Source organism: Centroberyx gerrardi, chromosome 9, assembly GCF_048128805.1.
Source record: "Centroberyx gerrardi isolate f3 chromosome 9, fCenGer3.hap1.cur.20231027, whole genome shotgun sequence".
In the NCBI taxonomy this organism is placed as follows: domain Eukaryota; kingdom Metazoa; phylum Chordata; class Actinopteri; order Beryciformes; family Berycidae; genus Centroberyx; species Centroberyx gerrardi.
In genome coordinates this window covers 12,709,385-12,731,213 of record NC_136005.1, presented here as the reverse complement: position 1 = coordinate 12,731,213, position 21,829 = coordinate 12,709,385, and the positions used below count along the sequence as shown (strand labels likewise).

Below are 21,829 nucleotides of genomic sequence, written 5' to 3'. Positions count from 1 at the left end.
ATGAGAGAGAGAGAAAGAGAGAGAGGGTTCATGTTGGTAAAATATTTGCCGTAGCCTATTGTTTTACATACTGTTTTCAAAAATATATAGAGCAGATTTTTTTCAAGTGCAATTTTCTGCTCTATATTTTACATCCTAAAGTGTTTATGTCTAACAATAATGTTGTAGAAACACGCCTTTGCAATAAAATTCAATTTTCGTCAACATCAACATGCACCACAGCTATTCTCTTTCATATTGCCTGCTACGAACCAATGAAAACGCTTGTTCCTCTGTGGCTGTTTTGCTGCCTTCAGGGCGAGTCAGAAATGTTGGAATTATGACTTGATCGCACATGACAAACGACCAAACAAAGTGTTAACGACAGAGGGAAGGTCGGACTTTTTATTGATACTCGTCTTGCCAAGACGTGATATTTAGGAGGCGCATTTAGGGAGAGGCTAAAAGCTGTGTCAACAAGCAAAATTAATGATTTTTACAGCCATTGGCCAACAACTGATGGTAAGAGTGAGCTATTAGTTGTTACTGTTTTGCATTCAATGCTAATGGCATAAAGCAGCCCTGTGCCACTTGATTTGTAAAATAAAACAGACACCAACAACTACTTCTGGTACAGGGTCCATTTTATTACTATTTCCGATCAAAAGCAGTCGTATGTCGTATCTATTGAAGTAGGAAGTAAGAGCTTACGCGGAGCACTTGAAGGCAGCATGTGACTCCACTACTACATCCGGGACTTGCCACAGTTTCACCTGTCAGCTGGTTCAGCTGTCAAGACATTCATGCATGTGAAGAAGCTACAATAGTCTCTTACAAGTCAGGTCTTTCGGAAAAAAACATGGTAAGTTTATTTTAGTCGTAGTGCATTGGCATCTAAATATAAATGTTAACCACAATAGCCTGCAGCAATTGTCGCCAGGGAGCTAACTTTGCCAGGATTAGCTACTATGAGAGCTAGCTTGCTAACGTTAGCTAGCTAGCTAACGCTTGCAGCAGCGTTGACAGCTGGTGAGGGTTAGCTAAATTTAGCACGTTAGCCATTTGCTAACTTTCATTCATTTTCCAGTGATTTAGAACAAAATGTATGTAAAATGTTGCTGAACCTATATTATTCCTATTAACATATTAGCGTCTTGCATCAGTAGCTTCAACCTCAGCCGTCGTTATGCAAACTAAGTTACTATCCTTGTAACAAAGGCTAGTTATCTCGTCTTAAAACTTTCTGGCTCTTCTGACCTGTGTCAGAAAGGGACGCTGTTGACTGACTGTCACAGTTGTAGTAGGGAGGGCGCCTCTACCCTCTGCCACGTGTTGCTGTTCGTTTTCATACAGTGGGAACTGCAGTGTTGGATCAGATGTTTTAACGATGAACCTTGTTGTGACAATAAAACGTGTGTGTGTCTTTTTGCTCTGATAGGCGCTGATGGGAATTCAGCTGGTGGTCAGCTTGCTGGCTGCTAGTATTATGCAGAGGATGGCTCCACATTGCTCTTTTGCGCGCTGGCTCCTTTGCAATGGCAGGTAATGTCACCCACTCCAATCATCAGTAATGATGGTCATATCTATTATGTACTGTGTACTGTTTATATGAAAGTGTCTGTTCTTCCTTCCAGTTTGTTCCGGTTCAAGCACCCATCTGAAGGAGAGCTGTGTGCATTGGCAGGGAAGCAGATGCCCAAACCCAGCAGGAGAGACAGGTGTGAGCCGGGGGAGGGCCTGACACTGCAGGAGTGGGCCACATCATACTAGTGCTGCCTAGAGAAAGACATGGGTTTTTGTTTTTTTTCAACAAGCCAATTTGTGTCTTAGATTACTTCTGTGCAAAAAATAGTTTGCACAGAAGAATTAATGTTTTTTTTGTTTATGTTGGCTGCTGCTCTTTCTCTCTATTCTGGCTTTGTAAATATAGGACTCACTAACAGAAGAATATTTGTTCCTTTGTGTGGTTTTGTGTGTGTGTTTTTCCTCTTTCTTTTATCTCTAGGAGACAGAATGGGGACAGCAAGCCTCTCACCGTGCCCAAAGACATCGACCTTCACCTGGAGAAAGCTCCAGTCAATGTCCTTGACGCTCTTGGTAAAACAAACACTCAACTTTCACCTACACCACAATGACGTCGTCCAAGCACAAACACTGTCCGAGCCCTAACTGTTGACTCACCCTACATTACGAGACCATTACTTCATTATAACCCCTATACAGGGTTTTTAACAGGGACACCACAAATCATATCCTCTGTGCCTTCTACCATGTTTTCTTGTGTCTCTGCTTCCAGTGTTGCGTTTCTTCCTGGAGTACCAGTGGTTGATAGACTTTGCTGTCTATGCAATGGGTGTCTTCCTGTTCACTGAGTGTTACTACAGTGTTGTGGACGCCAGCAAAGAGGTCAATATCGGAGCCATCTGGTGTGTTCTGACCGTTCTCTTCAGCCTGTATCTTTTCACTGTTAAGTCCCTCTGTGTCACAACAGATCATTTCTGAAAACAGACAAATGTTGGTATAAAACCTATTTCTCTTGTCTCACTATACAATAATACTGTTTGAACAAAGTACTTATCAGATATATTCTTACAAAACTACTAAAGCAGGACCACTGTTATTAACAACTTTCTTATCTAAACAGGGGAAGGGGATCAACACTTCTCTTCTGAGAGGTTTAAGGAGTGCCAAGACTTTGTGAAATGGGAGGCCAGGGGCAAGAGCTAAAACAAAACATTGTTGGTTGGCTGTGGGAAAGAAAAAATACTGTTAGGCATTGTTTATAATGATATTGAACAGGTAAAAATAGCTTCTCCCATCATCAGGATGTTTGCTAATATGTATAGTAATAATCAAGATGTCTTAAACTTGTCTCAACTTTTGATATACTTAAATTAGTTAGTAGGCCAAAGATGAAATAGCCTCACTAAAAAATGATGTGGAAGGTCAAATATGGGCCATGAATCCCACTTTGGGCGATCTTGGACTGGATGAATGCAGCATGAAGCTGCTGTTTTTTTTCCTGTCCCTTGTTTTTTCCTTAACCTGCCACCTTCAGGAAGACCCTGCACACTCTGATGAGCCACTACTTCCGCTCTGATGAGGGTGGCGAGCGCTCGGTGTGCCTGGCCTTTGGCTTCCTGTCTCTGCTTGTGGCCATGCTGGTGCTGGTGGTCAGAGAGGACTATCTGGAGTTTGGCCTGGAGTCGGGTTTTGCCAGCCTCTTTGACAACTTGGAAGTCTTTGCCAAACAGCAGGGCTACGCTGACTGGTCGTAAGTATCTCTCTTACTAGGACAACTTATGATTGAAATATCTAAATCCGTTTGGTATTCATGCCTATTCCTGCATTATGGAATAATGCAGACATTCTAGTCTCTCTTGTTGATCTTGATGCCTGGTGGTTGTTGTTTTTGACTCCCATCAGGGTCCCAGTGACGAAGCTGACAGTGAAGCTAGGTCTGGCTGCTATCTGTGCTTATATTGGTGCTCTCCTGGCCTTCCCTGGGCTGCGATTGGCTCAGACTCATCTAGATGCTGTACAGATGAACTCAGACCGTCCACTCATCCAGTAAGACCTGACACAACTACTTTGCAAAATGCGATGTACTCCGTGTCTCATTTAAACATAACATAAGCAGTGTTTTGCTCCTTCAGTAATGTCCTTATTGTTTCTTGTAGGATTCTGTTGCACATGAGTTTCCTATCTCCAGTCATTGTATTGGTACTATGGATCAAACCCATCGCAAGAGACTTCCTGGCCAATGCACCTATGGGGAAGACTTCTGTCACACTGTGAGTGAATATGTGTGTTGGCAATTAGTAGCCACCGCAACAAACTTCTCAATAATCTCCAAATTCTTTAATTTCATAATGCCGGTAAAAAAATTAAGACTAACTTATGACTTTCCAGTGCTGACTTTGACTGATCCTCTGATACACCTACTCCTGCAGTGTTCCCAGCGCAATGTTTGACAGTATGCGTCTGTGGATCATCGTGGCGCTGTGTTTGCTGCGGCTAGCACTGACCCGCTACCACCTGCAGGCCTACCTCAATCTGGCCCAGAAGTGGGTGGAGCAGATGAAGAAGGAGGCGGGACGTATCGCTGCGATCGACATTCAGCGGAAGGTCAGATTTGGGCTTAGTATTTTACTGTGATTTTTCTCTACTTTTAAGTGACAAATGACTGGACAGAAAGAGGATTTTGAATATTTGAACATTGAAGGGTTGAGTTTTATTTCAACCCTTTTAATGCAGATTGTTACATGAAGAATAGTTGGGCAATAGGAAAGGAAACACTCCGTAACTGTTCATGGAGAGTGAACTTGATGTGTTTGCCATCATTTTTCTCAGGTCACTCGTGTGTTTTGCTACCTGACTGTGGTTACTCTCCAGTACCTGGTTCCTACTCTGCTCATCCTCTTCTCTGTACTGTCCCTCAAGGCATTAGGTAAGTAAAATACCCTCATCAGAAGATCGAGGGTTAAAGGAAAAATCCACCCTAAAACACTTTAACACTGTTCTGGGCCCATTGTGTTGTTTGGTGGTATATTTTTCTCATTCTTGTGGAAAACTGGCCAAAAGTAGATTATGTGACATCATGTTGAGATATACAGTTTACAAATAGCAGTTTAATATACTGTTCAGCTATCTAAAACATCAGTGATAAACATCAGGTTATGGTGTCAGTTTCTCAGAATAGAAGAGCAAGAGCTTCTTTTCTAGACCCACCATTTGATGTAAGCACCAAACCGTCTCCAGGTTTAGTTCTAGAATGATGACAGATCTCCATTGATCCTGCAGGGGATTTCTCCTGGGGGTTGGGTGCAGAGGAGACACCCGGGGTGACACCAGCACTGGTGATGCCCACTGCGGCACCCGTCGTGCCCGGGGGTCTTGACGAGGATGAAGAGGGGATGGAAGACATGGAGGAGGACATCCAGGCCACCGTAGCACGCTTGTCAGAGGCCTTCACCGCACTGCGCTCTGTCCTCACTCCCCTCTTCTTCAGAGGCTTTTTCGCCTTCCTCACCTGGTGGGTGGCCGCCTGCCAGGTAATCAGCTCTCTGTTTGGCATTTACTTTCACCAGTACCTTATGCATAACTAACCGAGGAAGACAAAGAGTGGCACATTACTCTACCTACAATGCAACACCAGCCCCAGACTATTGTTATCCAGTTGCACAGGATGCCTGCAGACAGCAGAGGGGATATTTCGATCAAAACACACAACTGCAGACAGAATGGACACCAGTGGGTTTCACCTGTGTTTTTGGTTGCAGCAAAAGTTGTAACCAAGGTGTCTTAAAAGTAGACAGGTGATGGGCTCTGCCTGCTGCGTTATTACTACCTTGTCGCCCTTTAGGCTTTGCTTGACCAGCAGGCTACTGTTTTCCCTGTGGGTTACCGAGATCAATAACAAGGGTGTGCAAAGGGAACCGGCCGTTGTCCAACCACTTCAACAGGACATTTTTCTGCAACTTCTCAAATATATCTATGCCAGTGTTAACCCCTTTGTTCTTAACACAGAACATTGTTACATGCTGCAAATAAAATTTGAATAGGTAGCAGGGAAGGTATCAGTACTTTGACCCTGTGTAGATTAGACATTTTATTTTTGAGAGGGATTTCTTGTCCCCATAAGGAACCGATTTAAGAGTGCTAAATGCTTTCTGTTCATTTTTGTCTGCTGTACTGTACTGATTGCAAAGCAGTAGTGACGCTCAGATCCAGCCTATTGAGTCTAACACAGCTGACCATGGATCAGTCAAAACTGTGGTTGTGGCTGTCTATTATTCAAAATTATTTTTTACCTGAAAAAGTGTTGAGGAGCTGTTACTGTTATCTGATGAAGGAGTTCGCTTCAGAATTCTTAAGTGCCTGGGAACTCAGGGATTTTGAGTGAATTTTAAAATATCTCTCTCTTTTCTGTGTTCATGTGGATTTAGAATTGGGATTGACCATGCTCTGTTGAATAGATAAGATTAACACTCCACCCATGTCTCTTTTTTTTATTTTTTTTATTTGCAAACACTACTCAGTTGCAATGTTTTTAGTTGCAATGTCTCAATAAAGTACATCAATTTTTAATTTCTGCTGTTTTTATTGCCAAACAATCGTGTACAGATAAGCCAAATCAAAACCTACTTCGAATCAGTCTTGGGTATGAAATGGATTGCAAATTGTCAACGGATTGTTTTTATTTATTTATTTATAATATATTGCCTCAAATAACTTTTGTTATTTACAAATGGTGCAGATGCGGTTATGCTGTACATTTGTTTGTTCTGTTTGTGGCAGGTTTGATTTTAGTGTGATTTGTTTCCAGATGGTGTAATTGAATGTTCTGAAATCATGTTATACTGTGAAGTTCACATGAAAATATTGTTTTAAAACCTTTTACATCAATTGAAGAGACTTTCTGAATGCATGGTGTGCAAGCTTTTGGCTGTAACCCGAATGTTTTATTTCTCTGTGTGGCTTAATAAAACATTTATTATTTTCAGTCCCAAGTCATCATTTTGATATTACTGCATAGCGTACATTGTAATTTCGTCTTTTGTTTTTTCCACTGACTTCTGTCTCCTCTCAAGGAGCGTGGGAGATGGCGGCGATAAAAGACATTTCTCCTTTCAGTATCAGTACTCCATTTGACAAAAGACATCATGCATGACAATAGAGTGTCTCGCCGCTGTACTGGGTCCTGAACTCTGACCCCAACCTCCTGAGAAGATCATTCTTTAATCACTGATAATTACTACGAACTTAATGCCCCTCAAGAGTCTGGGAAGAAATGTATTTGTGCTCATCCACCTTGGGTATATGTGCTGTTATTGTATATTTTCTATGGACATTATTACAGGAAAGTAAACACAACAACAAATCCTCTACATATGTCATTGCAGTGTGATAATATTCAAAGTAGATATGTTAGCTTTATGACATTATTTACCAAAACATTCTGCAACAGTAAACAAGTTCGATTTACATGCCAGTCACATGTGTACCAGCAGTTGAGGAACGTGACTTTCATCAGAGCGGGACTGGGCCGGTTCTTTGTCTGCGAGCTGACATGATTTATTGGTGATATCATTTGACTTCCACGTCCAGTCAAACCCCACAAAGACGCTCCACTTTAGAGAGGGACGGCCACCTCTCTTGTCCTTTTATGTGAAGTGGGACATGCTTCATTGAAGGATATCAATACTGCTACTGAGAAGTGAGGAAATTCGAGGTGGCACCAGTTAACAACCCTGACATCTCATATATAATGGCTGACTGAAATTCAGCACTGGAATGATTTGCACCTACAGCATTATATTTATGTTTTTATGTTTAGGAATTATAAAATAAGGACAATGGGTAAAGAACACTCTGAGGAAAAATATGTATTTTACTTGGCTTTTTTTATTGTTAGATGTGAGCAATTGCCTTAGTGGATCATCTAAAAAGATTGAGCCTTTTATGATCAGTTTCAATTGGTTAGAATACCAAACAGACACACAGACACGCACTGCCTCAGATCAGACAAGCATAAGATGATCTTTGTACATTGCCCTTCTTAAGACAGTGTCCTCTCCCTCCATGTCCAGTCCAGTTGTGTTCCTCTGAGCCTGTGACAGGTCTGGGAGAGTGTCCGGCCTAATGAACTGGAAGGTGACAGGGTTGACATATCTATATAATCACATTAATTATGTGCATCTGTGCCGGAGGCCTCAGGCCCCCTCAGTCTGCTCCGTGGACTGCAGCGGGCCAGGTCAGGCAGCCATGGCGGGCTATGGTTGCTATAGAAACCAGGGTGGGTGTGTGTGTGTGTGTGTGTAGGACCCAGACATGCCCTACAGACTGGCCCTGGTCTCAGGGGAGCAGACCAGACATGACCCCTGTGAGACTCGCTTTTCATTTAGGGAGGAGACACGACGGAGACGGACTGGGGCTCGGCTGGGCGATGTGGGCAACCAACATCCCCTCTTGGCTTTTAGTTGAAATGGAAAGGAAGGCGAATGGGAGTAGAATAAGAAAATGTTCTGGCGTAGTTATTGTGAGACATCCAGCTGTGGAAATGAGCCTTTTAGTACCAAATGTATTTTTGAAGACATAAAGGTCTCCAGGCTTTTAAGTGGCCCATTCTTGTTCCTCCTGTTCGGTGGTTGCGTGGTGAGTTGCCTGACAGGGCCAGACATGATAATGAGGGAGTGTGTGTGTTCAAAAGAGAACGAAAGTGAATAAGACTAAATAAATGGACACATGAAAGATTGATAGATACACAGTAGACAGCATTTTATCTGTCTTCAGATTGAAGGTACATCAAAAAGCGGAACAGTGGCCTCTGAATCACATTTCTTTTTTTAAAGGAAGATAGTAAACTAGACTAGGCCAAATGAATGTACAAATCAAACATTTTTATTTAAAAGGAATCACATCATTAAATAGACTTAAAAAGCTTGTTTGATGGATATGACCTGACAGTATGTCAAACAAAATTCTGTCTCTGTTCTGTTAGTGAAGCATACAACAAGCATGTAAAAACTCAATCCAAAACATCAGAATACTGTTAACTTGGTTTTTCATGCTGACATTTATCCATGTAACTACATAAAATAGAAACAGAGAGCTAATTCCACAGCAGCACTTGAACTTGAAGACCTCCATCTGCACACTGCATCTCTGCAGTGTTCGTTATGCTGTATTTGTCTGAATGTCTTCAGGGTGAACCAGTGAACCTGTCTCTTGTCATGGAGATTAATTAGATAATTAATCACTAATAGTTAAAGCTGATTTTCTCTGCACTTTTCCTTTTCCACTTCAGCAATTATGATAGATAATAAGATGACCCCTTGTGGGCAAACCATGAAAGTTCAGTCTGCATCAAAAGGACAAAAATCCTTACAAGACTGAACTATATTTTCTCAACTTCTGAACCAAAGATGAATATTCAAAACCAAAACACACAGAAATCCAGTGCATACAATTACAGCGGCAGGTAAATTTACAGATATAGATAATTGAAACCTTCCTCAATAAAAATATCTAACAATAACTATGTGTTGTGATTCATTAATCAGTCGGTTTTTAATGATATAGCCTATACTCTTTGTCATCACATAAGCCAAATAATTATTTATTTTCACTCCTTAAAGAGTATCTCATACAATTCTAAATATCATAAGACAATGCTAGCAGTAAAGCTCATTAATATCAACTATACACAACCACTAAATGAAGCCCTTCAGAAAATGTTGTTATATGTATGACAAACTTTGGTAAAATTATTATTTTACTTTAATCAAATTAGACACAATAGAGACAAATGTCAGGGGCTGTCGCAGTATTTAATTGCAACACACAACAAATAATGAACACTTTGGTCTTTAGTTGGAGTAGTCTAAATTTTGTATTGATGGAGTAAAGTCAAAAGATGAAACTATACCATTATTTGGGAGAACAATACGATGAAAGCTTAGCTTATAGTCTTACAAAGAAATATGGAAAGAAACCCTTTTAAAATTTTATAAAGAAGCCAATCATGCAAATCCCTGAGAAACTCATTGATGCCCAGATTTTCATTTAAAATGTGTACAGAAGAGTTGTGTATTAGCAAGACTGTACAGGCACATTTCTCCACTCCCAAAGAAGAGACCAAGGCCAGAGTGATAGAGGACGCCTAATTGGTCTCATGTGAGGAGACCACCTCATTGATTTTGGGCTAAAGGCTAAAGCATTAAAGTTATATATATACAGTAACAGGGGGATTAGGTGTGAAGTATGACTGTACACCGAGACACAGTGGTTAAGGCTGGCTGGTGTAATGAATTATCTCCACTGCCCTCCGCTATTCACTGTAACATTCAGACAAAGACAGTGGAGGACACACTGTTATGTGGTTTCACAGCTATTTTCCAATTTCCACACCACACCTGGGTCAGACAGTGAATTACTCAGAGGCTTCGCTGAAGACCACTTGGAAAGCCAGATAGGTGGGTTTTGCACTTTTGGAGCAATTCAATTGGTCCCACTGTGCTGCTGTAGGTAAGTTCAATCAGTCACAGAACAAAAATAATACATTTCAAAAAGTACTTTGATTCACATTTGCTCCACACAGAAAACTAAACCTAACCAAACAAAGAGCAATGCCTGTGTGCATCTATTCATGGGATCAATCAGAGATGCAGAGACGAATCTTCATCAACCAGGAGAGACCAGCTCTATATAAGGAGACAAAGAGAGGCTTTCCTCTCTTTTCCAAATGGACCCCATCTCGCTATCTTCTTTCTACCGCGTGTTAGTGTGTGCGTGTGTGTGTGTGTGTGTGTGTATGTGTGTGTGTGTGTGAGGATTTGATATGCTGGGCTTGACGGAAGATAGCTGGTTGAATGGGAGATGGTGGTGGAGGGTGGACTGTACTGTACCAGCCAGCTATCTCTGCCACCCGTCACTGATCTCTAACTGCCTGAGAGGCTGCCCTCCTTTCTCCTCATCTCCAAGTTGTTGGGCCACGGCTGGGTAGCCGGCTTTGGGAAACTCCTTCCTCTCATTGGCTGGATAGGGTTCTGGAGGGGTATGGCGAGCGGAATCGGGGTTGCTCATTGGGGAAGGCTGCCTGAGGTGGTGCAGGGGAGGGGAGGAGGGCGAGGACATGTGCTCAGGAGAGCTACGCTCCGATTTGATGTTGAGGTTGAGGGAGGGGAGATGTGGAGAGGTTGAGGAGGAAGTCTGGGAGGGGAAGGAGCACCCTCCGCTGGACATCCTGCAAACAGCAAGAGGAAAGGAAAAAGAAATCTTCAACTGTGCAGTTCTCCCCAAAGTGCATCAGGTGCAACTTCAGGACAATTTGATTTGGTCATCTTCTCAAACAAGAAATACATTCAAAAGACCTTTGCTAAATGTGGCATTTGATTATTGCATCCACCTGATATTCACCTGCCACTGTGGGTTTGAACAAGGGTAGCAATAAATTATTCTTCCAATTTCTAAATGTAAACATTTCTAAATTAATAAGCATTCAAAATACAACCGATGGAGGGAACAGATGGAACCCAAGCATCACTATCCTTACCCTGGGCTGATATGAGGCCCGTGGGGCTCCTGTGGTGGCTGCGCTGGTTGCCAGGGGTTCACTGCTCCTCGCTGTAGACTGACAGAGTGGGGAAAACCTGGGTGGTTGTACTCTGGAAAACACAAAAAGACAAGTGGGGGTCGTATATTAAGGGACGCAAAAAGAAGACACAAAGACGGATTTCAAACACATCTTCTGTTCATGTTAACAAACCAGCATCAGTGAACAGGAAGACAGAGTATCTTCACTTTGATGTACCGTTGTATCAGTCTTGGTGAACATTGTTTCTTACAATTAGGACTCCATTGAGTTCAGATTTTCTCTATTCACTCTAAATGCTGGTGCAGAGCAGACGTACCAGAGGCTCCAGGTGAGGAGAGGCCGTAACCTCCCAGACTGTGGCCCAGCAGCCCCGCCTTCCCCATAGCCACCATGGAGCTGCCGGGGTGCAGGCCCTGGTACAGCAGGCCTCTCTGGTGATCAGGGAGAGAGAAACAGTCAAACCAGGTCTTAGGCCAGTGGTGATACAGTGATCTCATCTCAAAGGAACTGGAACTCTGTGCCATCTCATATCAAAACTTCTTCAGATCTACACTTTCTTAGTGATGCTAAAAATATCGTTAAAAACAAACCAATCATGCATACAAAGCGCAGCCATTCCAAATGACTTTTAATGGAACGGATTAGACTTCACTATCAGTATGTAATGTTGTAAATTTCATGTGGTTTTATATACACTGCCTTGAAATTTCATGTAATCCTTGATGTAGTTATATTTCATCCTATTTGTTGTTGTGTATGTATATATGACCTTTTGGAGGTTTGTGTTCTTATTGTATGGGGTCCCTGTTAAATAAAGTTAAACTTAAACCTAAACTTAAGAACTTGGGTATGAATATGAGTGAGACTGCAAGACAGAATAAACATAAAACTGTATGAGTTCACAGAAATTAGGTTTGTAGCCATTGATGTAGATGAAAGAAGACGTTCATTTTCCAAATAAAAGAAACTTTGATAATGAGCATTACATTTTAGATGCACTATGCCTATCTTTATTTGCTAGTGTCAATATTAGTCAGTGTTAGGTGATCATAGTGACAGCTACTTACAGCAGAGCTGAGGTTGGCGCGCGTGGCCCCCATGCCCTGATTAGCAGCGTCTCCCCGCAGGTTCTCGCTGCCCAGGTTCAGGGGAGGAGGGCTCTTCATGTCCAGAGCCCGACTCAGGTTGCCGTGGGAGAACACGGAGTAGCCAATACCTACGCAGCGAGAGAGAGAAGCAGGAAGTGAAAAATGAGACGTGGGCTTGTTTCACTCACAACGATCATTCATTCTTTGTCATACATTCTTTCCCTCACTTTCTCTTAATTGTATCCATCTGTGATAAAACAGAACTTCTACTTTTGGACTGACCTTCAGATTAGTATCTGATCTCTATGATACAACTGGCTCTCACGATTTAAAAAGTCATGTTAATATTTGTAGAATTTTCCAATATGTTGATGACTTGACAGCATCCATGTTGAATTGAACGTAAATATAATACCTTTTTTTCAGTGTCAAACATTAGATAAACAATCATAAGAAACTTAAAAAACAGCATTCACAAGTCCATACTGTTTCTTGGCTGTGGTCGCTCAGTGTCAAGTGACATCACAGTATGTCCATATGTCTACTAATAGTTATAGTCAGTGTGAAGAAGCTGAAATGACTGGCAGGTGCAATACATTCTGTCCAGAAACCACAGACGCCGTTTCACTAGTGGAGGGCCAGTTTCACAAAACACACGCATGTATGCACACAAATGTGTGGACACGTGCACACACACAAACACACACACACACACACACGCACACACACACACACACACACACACACACACTTCCTGTGAGTTCACAGCTGGCTGCACAACACAGAGGAAGGATGACTGTATATGAATTTTATAGCATGCACTTGTCACAACCCTTGAGGAGCATTTCAAGGGTTTCATTCCAAAATGCTATACAGTATATCCATTTTGGGGACGAAAAATGTTATCTGTTAAATATACAGATGATTACATTCTCTAAAATGTTGCCAATTTATAAAGAGAGGGTTACAAATTACTAATAACTTCAATGAAAAATTTCATTTTATTGCCAACAACCATTTTGTCAGATTAGATTGTCACATTTTTCAAATAGTGCACATTTCATTTTGGAATGAAACTCTCCATTTACCCAGGTGCTGTCCCACTCTCTGAGAGGTCACATGGTGGTCCTAAAAATCAGTTTGAAGGTAAAACGCATTAAGGAAATGGGGTGGTTGGGTTCACTATCACTCCTTCCCTCCAGACCCACTCCTCTTTGCTATAAACACTGGTATTTCTAGCTCCCGTAGTGACATATATAGAAATACACACATGGAGTGATATGTATAGCTTGCTGTCCATAGTATGCCTTGCACTGTATGTGAGATCTATGGTCTCTTTGCATTGTATGAAAGGCTCTGCTGTCCTTGTACTATGTGTCAGTATGTACTGTAAATCTTTAAGTTGACATTATGTCTTTGCACTAATGTCCACAAGCCAAATTCCTGTACATCCTTCACATATTGCACATGGCAATTAAAGTGATTCTGGTTTTGTTACCTAGGACCGGCCAGTCTTCCTAATCCTTACCCTCCTCCCACTCACCTGAGTGTGGAGACATGAAGGCAGTGTGTGTGTGCGGTCCAGCAGGGCTTGCAGAGCCTGGTCTGGAGCCCAGAGGTTTGAAGGCTGGGGGTCTGTAGGACGCCATGCTGGATCCAGAGGAGTTGGGGAAGCCGTTCTCACAGCCTGTAGACACCAGGAACTGGGCCTCTGGGGTGAGCAGTGATGGAGCCTGAAGTGTGAAATATATGTAAAATGATAGCTAACAACTCAAGTCACAAAATAGTCAGCAATTGTACAAAAATATGTTTTTTTTTAAGAAAAACTTAAGTGCATTTTCTATCATTCATTTTGTGGCTTGTGCATATTTGTGTCAGTATCATCATTATAATTCAGTAGATTTACTGTGCTGCAAGAAAGTGAGTCGACTGCTAGAGATTTGTGTCATTTTCATTCACTCAGATTGAGGGTTCATTGGAAAAACATCACAAATTGAGTCATTTCTCTTGTTTCAAGTGAAATCAATTGATAGCTTGTCTCCATTTATGGCTTCCAGCTCAGCTCTGCTCAGTGTGTTTGTGTGTGTGTGCTTATGCTTGTGTGTGCGCATATATAAATTTGTGTATGCGTGTAATGTGTGTGTGAAAGCAGAAGTGTGTGGACTGACATAGTAGCGTTGTCGGGCCACAGAGAGGTCCATGCCCTCGCTGAGAGGATATTTGTCTGTTGCCACCTGCATGCTCTCCTCGCTGTCGAGCTCTGTGCCGTCCAGACCAAGGCCTTTCCTACGCAGCGTCTGGTGCAGAACAGAAAGTGGCCACAGAAAATTACCCACAGTGACAGACAGAATGAAGACAGTCAGATTTAGAAAAGTAAGAACTACATGTTTCCTTTAATCTGAGCTCCGGCAGTACCTCCAGTATATCCGTGTTGGTGCGACTCTCGTGTGGCTCGCTGTACTCGGTGTATTTGAGCAGCACCTTGTCCATGTCTGTGCTGGCGTACTGGAACAGACGGTTGGTGCTGTTGAAGATGATGAGGGCGATCTCACAGTCACACAGCACGCTCAGCTCATAGGCCTTCTTCATCAGACCAAACTTACGCTTGGTGAAAGTCACCTGAGACGGGAGGAACACAACTGTTTGTGTCATCTTACTGTTTAGGCACTTATTGTTTTTGAAATTCATCTAAATTATTCTAATCTATCTAAGGACAAATGTGTAAAAGAGATACATATTAATGCAGAGTGTTTAATTTGCAATTGGTTAGATGAGAATAGAATGAGAATGAGAGTGAGAATAAACCTGTGAATTAGAGAGCAGGACATGCTTGGAGTAGTGTAACACTGTAACACCAATAATTATTTTTAATGGTCTTTTTAACAACATTATGACCAAATGCATCAAATACAAGCAGAGTATTACAACTATTCTGAAATATAACTATGATCCCACCACTGTTACTGTCTCATCATTCTATAAATTATTATCCTATATATTACTATTTATTGTTTGAACAGTATGCAGTATTCATAACCCATGCCTGCACAAGCTTCTTTAGCCTCAGGAGCGATACTCAGAACGTATTTCATGCATTTCCATCCAACTCAGTGCTACTATCATACCGTATGTTGTTCCAATGCACTGCTGGACTCTCACCTACAGCTGCAACCTACTGCGTGCCATGCCACTTAAATGTGCATGGTGATAGAATGTATATATGTGGAGTGGTATGTTTAGTCTGCTGTCTGTTGCATGTCCTGCAATGTCTCCTTGCACTGAATGTGAGGTCCTGTTGTCCCTGTGCCATGTCTGCCACAATGTACTTATGTCACTACATGTCGGGTGATATGCCGATGTGTTTTTGTACCAGTGTCACCGAGGCAAATTCCTGTGTGTTTATTGTGCTTGGAGAATAAAGTGAGTCTGATTCTGATTCTGATATAAATGAAATATTGCACGTTGGCCCACCTGTCTATTCCTCTGGTCCAGGATACGAGAAATTTGTATTTTCTTTCTTCCCATTCTTTCCGCTGTCTGACACTCTGACACCTGTGAAAGGAGATATAACAATGTTATGGTTGCACAATACTCTTAAATTATCTGGATTTATTCTGCTGCAGTGAAACTCAACAAAGAAATGTGATACAAATCTGTAATATTTACAACCTCTCCTCCTGTAGCCCAGGGCATAAGAAAAATCAGATGAAGAATGTTTTTTGATGAGAAAACAGTCTTTTACACAGTCAAGCAGACAAATGCATTTGTAAGAGAAGACCGACTTGACGGTCAGTTACTGTGTATAGACTCTGAGCCCTTTGCAGTAGTATCTTTCTAGGCTTTATCAAAACAACAGTGCCAATGCCCAGTAATATGGCCCTTAACATTCACATTATTCTGGTGGGAAAATGTCATCTGTTTAGTTTAAGTGACTCAAGTCCCACCCTTCCCCCTTGGTAAGGGCAGGGTGTTTATTTTTACCACCATGAGGCGATGCGGTCTAAAGTTAGAGCGGCCCTTGCCTGGCCAGCAGTCTACACAGCCTGACACCCCCACAGTCTGGGTTACCCCAAGGCCAGCAGTACAGAGCTTGGCTACACTATGCAGCCCCAAGAGACAGGGTTAAAAATACAGTCGATAGCTCCCTTTAAAGGTAGAGCAGGCCACAGCCAAAACCAAACAGCGGAAGGAAAATGGTGTGTTTTCGAAAGATGGCGAAAGCAAAAGCCACCCACTCTTCTCTCATGTGTAGCCAGGTCAGAAAAAAAGGAGTTGGAGGGACAGAGGCCAAAGACATGGATGGACTGTGGTTTGCCCTGAGATTGCCCATTTTTGAAACTCACACCCACTGTTTTTCTTGGTCAAGAAAACTCCCGGTCCCCGTCCCTATGCAGGACAGTATAGAACTGGACACTATAGAACATTCACTGCCGCTCTTTGCGTCCCTACACACAGGAGGTAGCATAGAAGCTTGGGAAACGACTACTCCACTGTAACATCATGCAATATTATATCAAAGATGGAAATAAATGCACTCTTCACTCTATATATTATTCGTCTTTACACTCCACTATCAGTCAAACTGCTATGTTAAGTGGCTGTCTGACTCCTCTGCCCTGCACTGTACAGTACTGCTCCAAAGCCCAGAGGAGCTTTCCCTGGTTTTTCCCCTAATATTGGACATGTATGACCTTCTCTATATTTAGTTCCCTATTCCTCCTGATGGTGACTGAGCGGATATGGCGCCCGTGTTCCCACGACCCCTAAAGTGCCCGCTACCCCTCAACCCACGCTTGGCACACAGGCATCTGGGGCATTTCTGGAGGAATCCACCTCTCTGCCCTCATCATTACCTTATAAAGTACTGTAATAGCCACTGGACTGAGCGTGCTGCAAAGACAAGACACACCTCGACAATAACTACCGGAGGTGAACTCCCTTTCGTTCATTCATCTATGTCAAACATCATTGGCACTGTCTCCATGGTAACTTCTTGGAAAACAGTGCTAGTTAATTAGAAGACACAGAGAAAAACAGGCACACTGTGGATAAACGGCTCTTGCTGGTAAATATGTGACCACAAAAAGCAGTACTGGTCAGAAATCTAGCAGCTCGGCTACCACAGTGAATTCAGCTAACAGCAGGTCAAGCTTTTCATTTTCTTTTTTTGAACAAAAGAGAGACAGGCAATTTGACCTCATATCAGGGCATGTTAATAGTGAGAAGAGAGGGAAGTGGGAGATATGTGCTAAAGAGAGGCCAGGGCAGAAAGATCTTTATCTCACAGTTTTACAGAAAGTCCCTCTCCCCTCAGTTATAACTACACTACCACCATCATCACCACAGACAGCCCAGCCGCCCACATGACTAGCTGGGCAAATATAGCTACACCTCCAGCCAAACGGTGAGGAGTTAGCTAGAACTCTCTGTGGTTTACTAGGTTTTTCAAACCCCTAAAGACACAGACAGGCAGTAAAACCCTGGCCGTGCTTCATATATCAGCTAATTCTGGATAATGTTTTCCCATACGACAACTGCCGCTTGAGGTCTGTAAGCACCACAAACAGCCAAGCAGCAACCACCTATTGCACGTGAGCTTTAATCTCTGGGTGAAGGTAATGACTGGGCAGAGCGACTCTTGAGCGCTTCATTCATTTTAGACAGAGAAAAAGTGGACAACAGAGAAAACGGCATCATTTATTTGCCTCTACGTGTTGTGAACTAGTCTCAGAAGTATAGTGAATGGAGATGAATGCAAGCCAGAATTGCCACGTGTCTTGTAATAGTGCAATCATTGCACACACGCACAGGCGCCCCTGGGTCTCCTGCTTCTATGGGGAAAGACACGGCAGCTTCCTCAGACGCCTTCCCAGAGGCTAGACAGTGGAAAAAACTGAACGCAGACAACCAAAGCAGGCATGTAACACAGAGCAGCCCTGCTTTCTAACATACCCCGGTCCCAGAGGAGCGCGGCCTTCTGACTAGTCACTGGGGATCTCACTGGGACAACAATGAGTTTGCACCATGGATGTATTAAACACACAACAGTCTCTGCATCAACAGACAACATCATTGTAACAGGTGATAATATGAATGAGCGCTGGGTTTGATGCTACTTCTCAGTGCTTTATCAAGTTGGATATTTTGCATGTTGCAGTGAATTAAAATAATGAAATAGAAATGTAAAAAAAAATACATTTTAGGTGTTTTATAGACTATTGGAGGTTCTCCTTCATTGATTTTCTCTTTGTGAGTCATTCAGAGCATGAGGGCTTGGTGTAAGTAAATGTTTCGAAAATATTTGTAAACAAGTGTAGGCTAATTTTAGGTATAGAAGCAGAGAGCTTCTGGCGCTCTCAGCAAACCAGATTCGAAGACCACCCAATCACATTTTCAACATCGCATACGTCCACTTATTGTTTGTGACATACAAGTTTGGCCGAACCCATCAAAGGCTGATGTTGGTGTTATCGAGTCTTAAAGCCACTGATCATGTCAAGTGGGGAAATTTCACGTGTTGAAATGTTAATCCATAGAAATTGTTTTGTTTTTTCTAATGCCATGGCAGTGATGCAACTGAAATTTCTAATACACTATCGCTAAAAAGGATGTTTCTGTGCCAGTGTCTTGCTGCTGCTCTCTAAGTATTGCCTTTCCTCCATGTATTCTGGCTATAAACCGAAAACAATTCAATCAATGAAGCAAGTCCATTTGCACTAAAATAGAAGCTGTAGCTAGCATGAAGTACTAAATTAAGCTGGGAGCCTGTAGTCTAACTCTGAGTACACTAGTAGTGTGGACAGTACCTCACCGGCCCAGTGCACAGCATTGTTTTCACTATTAGTTGCCGTAGTTGTGTTATCTATATCACTGGTAAGATGCGAAACCAGGCCCAAAACTATCTCCAAAAATAGAAGACCGGAATCCGATTTGCATGAACCAATACATAAATCCTCCAAACCCAACGTAAAAACACGGTGACCCGAACTGCTACTTTGAAATGTTAATGGAACAAACTCACCAGCTCTAATAAAAAAGGAAATGTATTTTGAGAAGAGGAAGCCTTTACATTGAATCTTGTCAGATGTAACACTTTATTCGTCAGTACGTTCATCACACATTTAGAGCCCATGACAGAGGTTTGTCTTCGAAGTTATTATTTTAGTATTATCGCGCGCGCGCGCGCGCGCGCGTGTGTGTGTGTGTGTGTGCGTGTATGAGTGTGTCTCACATCAGGGTCAGACAGTTCATGTGCTTACGGGGCCTTTGCAGAGCAGTGGTGAGGAAATATTTGTCTAATTTTAACAGGAGATAATTGAATTGCCTTGATATTTTTGATAGAGCCAGAATAGCAAGAGTACATGCAGGCATGAGCTGAACATTTGATCTTTCCATAAAGAACGGAAAAGGTTTTCATTACCTTATAAAGTTCTCCAATGTCCACTGGAATGAGTAAACTGCAAAGACAAGAGACACACCTTAAAGCTCCTTTTAACTCCAAACTCCTTTCATTCATTTCTTTTCTTTTGACAACTGAAGAGAGGAAAGGCTTCTGCTGACAACTGCAATTAAAAAGGCATGTTCGTACATTATTACACATAAAGACCAGCAAGTTCCATCTTGAGCCAATGATCTCTGATCATGAAAAACATTGGAGTCATGGATGCGCACTTGCACACATTGAATGAGAAACAATAGCAGTGTATTGAGAAGCAACAGTTCTGAGGACAAGAAAGTCCAACTTACAAAGAAGTCATGTAAAGGATTCAAAATGTTCAGTTCAGGCTGTCTAATGAAGCAACTACTGCATGTCATGGCTATAATAACTGTGACTGAATCTATCTATCTATCTATCTATCTATCTATCTATCTATCTCTATCTTTATATTCACTTCTGTGAATATAGTAGGCCTAAGTTACAAATTGTAATTTTGCTCTACATATCTCACACTGAGGCAATAAAATGCAGATGGGATTTATGACACTACTTACAACAAGGAATAAATTACCACTTCAGTTCAGATGGCTCTTAAAATCAGCCAAAGTCTGGGCTGAATGGTTTTAAAGTGTCATGAGATGTGTCTATCTGGTGTATCAAAAGGAGACAGATTGTACGGCAAGCATTCAGCGCTATAAATAAAAACGGTAAAAATACATTGCTTAAAAATATTTGCAGATAATTAATAAATTGCTGACGTCATTCAAAATAGTCTGGTTAAGAATAGCCTGTCTGTCCCAGAGTTACCAAGCATCCCTGTCTAATATTACATCTATAGGCTACTTTCAATAGGCTAACACACTAACAGGTACATTAACCGCAGTGGTATCTGATTATTACACCACAGGAGAGTGGAAACTTCGCTCATTTGTCTTAACAAGCGAGATAAATGAATAATAAACACACATGCCCAAAGAAAAAACCAGAAGATCAGTTCTCACCTGTTCTTTGACGTGACTCCGGTGGCCTTTTTTCTCTATTTACCTCTGCGTTTGACCCAGTTGTTAAAGACAAATATAACAGGAAAAGTTGCCGATGATAACGAAAAAACGAAACATAGGTATCTCGGAGGACTCTGGCCGTGTCTTCTCGCTGAGGACTGACAAAGAGATGTTCACCTGATGCAGCAGGAGCGGATGGTTGAGGAGCGCGGCTCTCCAGCAGAGCGCACGGCAGCAGCAGCAGCAGCAGCAACAGCTGGCTGCAGCTCGTCTCTCTACGTTACCACACACACCGCCTCCTCAGCGATGCTATTGGTCTGCAGCGACGACACGCTCATCCGCCTCCGACCCGCACCAGTCACTGAGGGCTGGCACCAACTGTAACTTCAGATCAGCGGCTCCCAAACTTTTTCACGTCAAAAGGATCCGCATTAGACCACAGGCGCGCCATTTGATATGATTTTGCCCCGAGGAAATGTTTTTGATATGATTTTTCCAGTTAGTTGTTTAGTAGTTAGTTGTGTAGCAGTATATAATTGCATGACTGTCTGCAGGTAGGCTACAGTGAAACTTATAATCAAGACAGCCATTCTTATACATTTCTCACTGTGCAAACTAGGGAAAACAATTGTTAAGGCTGATATCTGTTTTAGACTGAATTCCCCTATTGCCAGTATTTTGTGCTGATATTCAACATCTTTAAATGTGGCCATTTTCATGGCAAAAAATTAAATGTATTCCGTGTTTCCACTACTGTATTCCTGCCAGCCTCTGAAACAACATCTAAAAACCATCATGGGACACTAAAACGCTCCACCACACACTATTCAATGACAGGGGAAACTCTGGGATACATTAGACCTTTAAATGAAGAATTAACTTACCAAAAAAAAAACAATCATGGGACAATTATTCAGACAATTATATATTAAATATATATCAACTGCAAAGAAAATAACATTTTATTGCAGGTTTTATGTAGCTGTGGTCAGGGAGAAACCTCCATCATTCATCATAGAACATAATGGTTCTTAACTGGTTCTTTAAAAGGCTGTGTGGTTCCACGAAGACCCACCTGATAAAGAAACACTTTATTTAATGGAAGGTTCTTCCTGTTCCTCATATGGTTCTATGGGATATTAAAAGGTTCTTAATTCTTATTTGAGTTATTGGATGGTGGGTGGTCAACTGCCTACCATTGTGTAATTGCAAATGAGCCTATACA

General features: G+C 42.0%; 2 protein-coding genes across 2 annotated transcripts; one reads left to right on the top strand and one right to left on the bottom strand.

The window, feature by feature from the left end:
* Positions 1-753: 753 nt before the first annotated feature.
* Positions 754-6,484, top strand: tmem161a (transmembrane protein 161A). Its single transcript, XM_071926002.2, has 11 exons — positions 754-841; positions 1,418-1,521; positions 1,614-1,697; positions 1,985-2,076; positions 2,276-2,432; positions 3,038-3,253; positions 3,406-3,549; positions 3,660-3,773; positions 3,933-4,107; positions 4,333-4,429; positions 4,783-6,484. The coding sequence occupies exons 1-11, from the start codon at positions 839-841 to the stop codon at positions 5,085-5,087; spliced, it is 1,491 nt and encodes a 496-aa protein (XP_071782103.2). The 5' UTR covers positions 754-838; the 3' UTR covers positions 5,088-6,484.
* Positions 6,485-9,207: 2,723 nt separating this feature from the next.
* mef2b (myocyte enhancer factor 2b) lies at positions 9,208-20,712 on the bottom strand. The gene is made up of 10 exons (XM_071925971.2): positions 20,605-20,712; positions 19,586-19,622; positions 15,637-15,717; positions 14,581-14,784; positions 14,334-14,462; positions 13,709-13,898; positions 12,145-12,293; positions 11,394-11,508; positions 11,036-11,147; positions 9,208-10,726 (listed from the first exon to the last, which is right to left on the bottom strand). Exons 3-10 carry the CDS (start codon positions 15,688-15,690, stop codon positions 10,396-10,398), a joined length of 1,284 nt encoding a protein of 427 aa, XP_071782072.1. The 5' UTR covers positions 15,691-15,717; positions 19,586-19,622; positions 20,605-20,712; the 3' UTR covers positions 9,208-10,395.
* Positions 20,713-21,829: the final 1,117 nt, after the last annotated feature.

Excerpts from the sequence above, each read along its gene's own strand:
- tmem161a (XM_071926002.2), top strand. Across the intron at positions 2,077-2,275 it reads CAATGTCCTTGACGCTCTTG|TGTTGCGTTTCTTCCTGGAG; the intron begins GTAAAACAAACA and ends CTCTGCTTCCAG. Across the intron at positions 4,108-4,332 it reads CGATCGACATTCAGCGGAAG|GTCACTCGTGTGTTTTGCTA; the intron begins GTCAGATTTGGG and ends CATTTTTCTCAG.
- mef2b (XM_071925971.2), bottom strand. The coding sequence starts at position 15,690 with ATGGGAAGAAAGAAAATACAAATTTCTCGTATCCTGGACCAGAGGAAT. Across the intron at positions 11,509-12,144 it reads GCGCCAACCTCAGCTCTGCT|AGAGGCCTGCTGTACCAGGG; the intron begins GTAAGTAGCTGT and ends CCTGATCACCAG. Across the intron at positions 11,148-11,393 it reads CTCCTCACCTGGAGCCTCTG|AGTACAACCACCCAGGTTTT; the intron begins GTACGTCTGCTC and ends TGTGTTTTCCAG.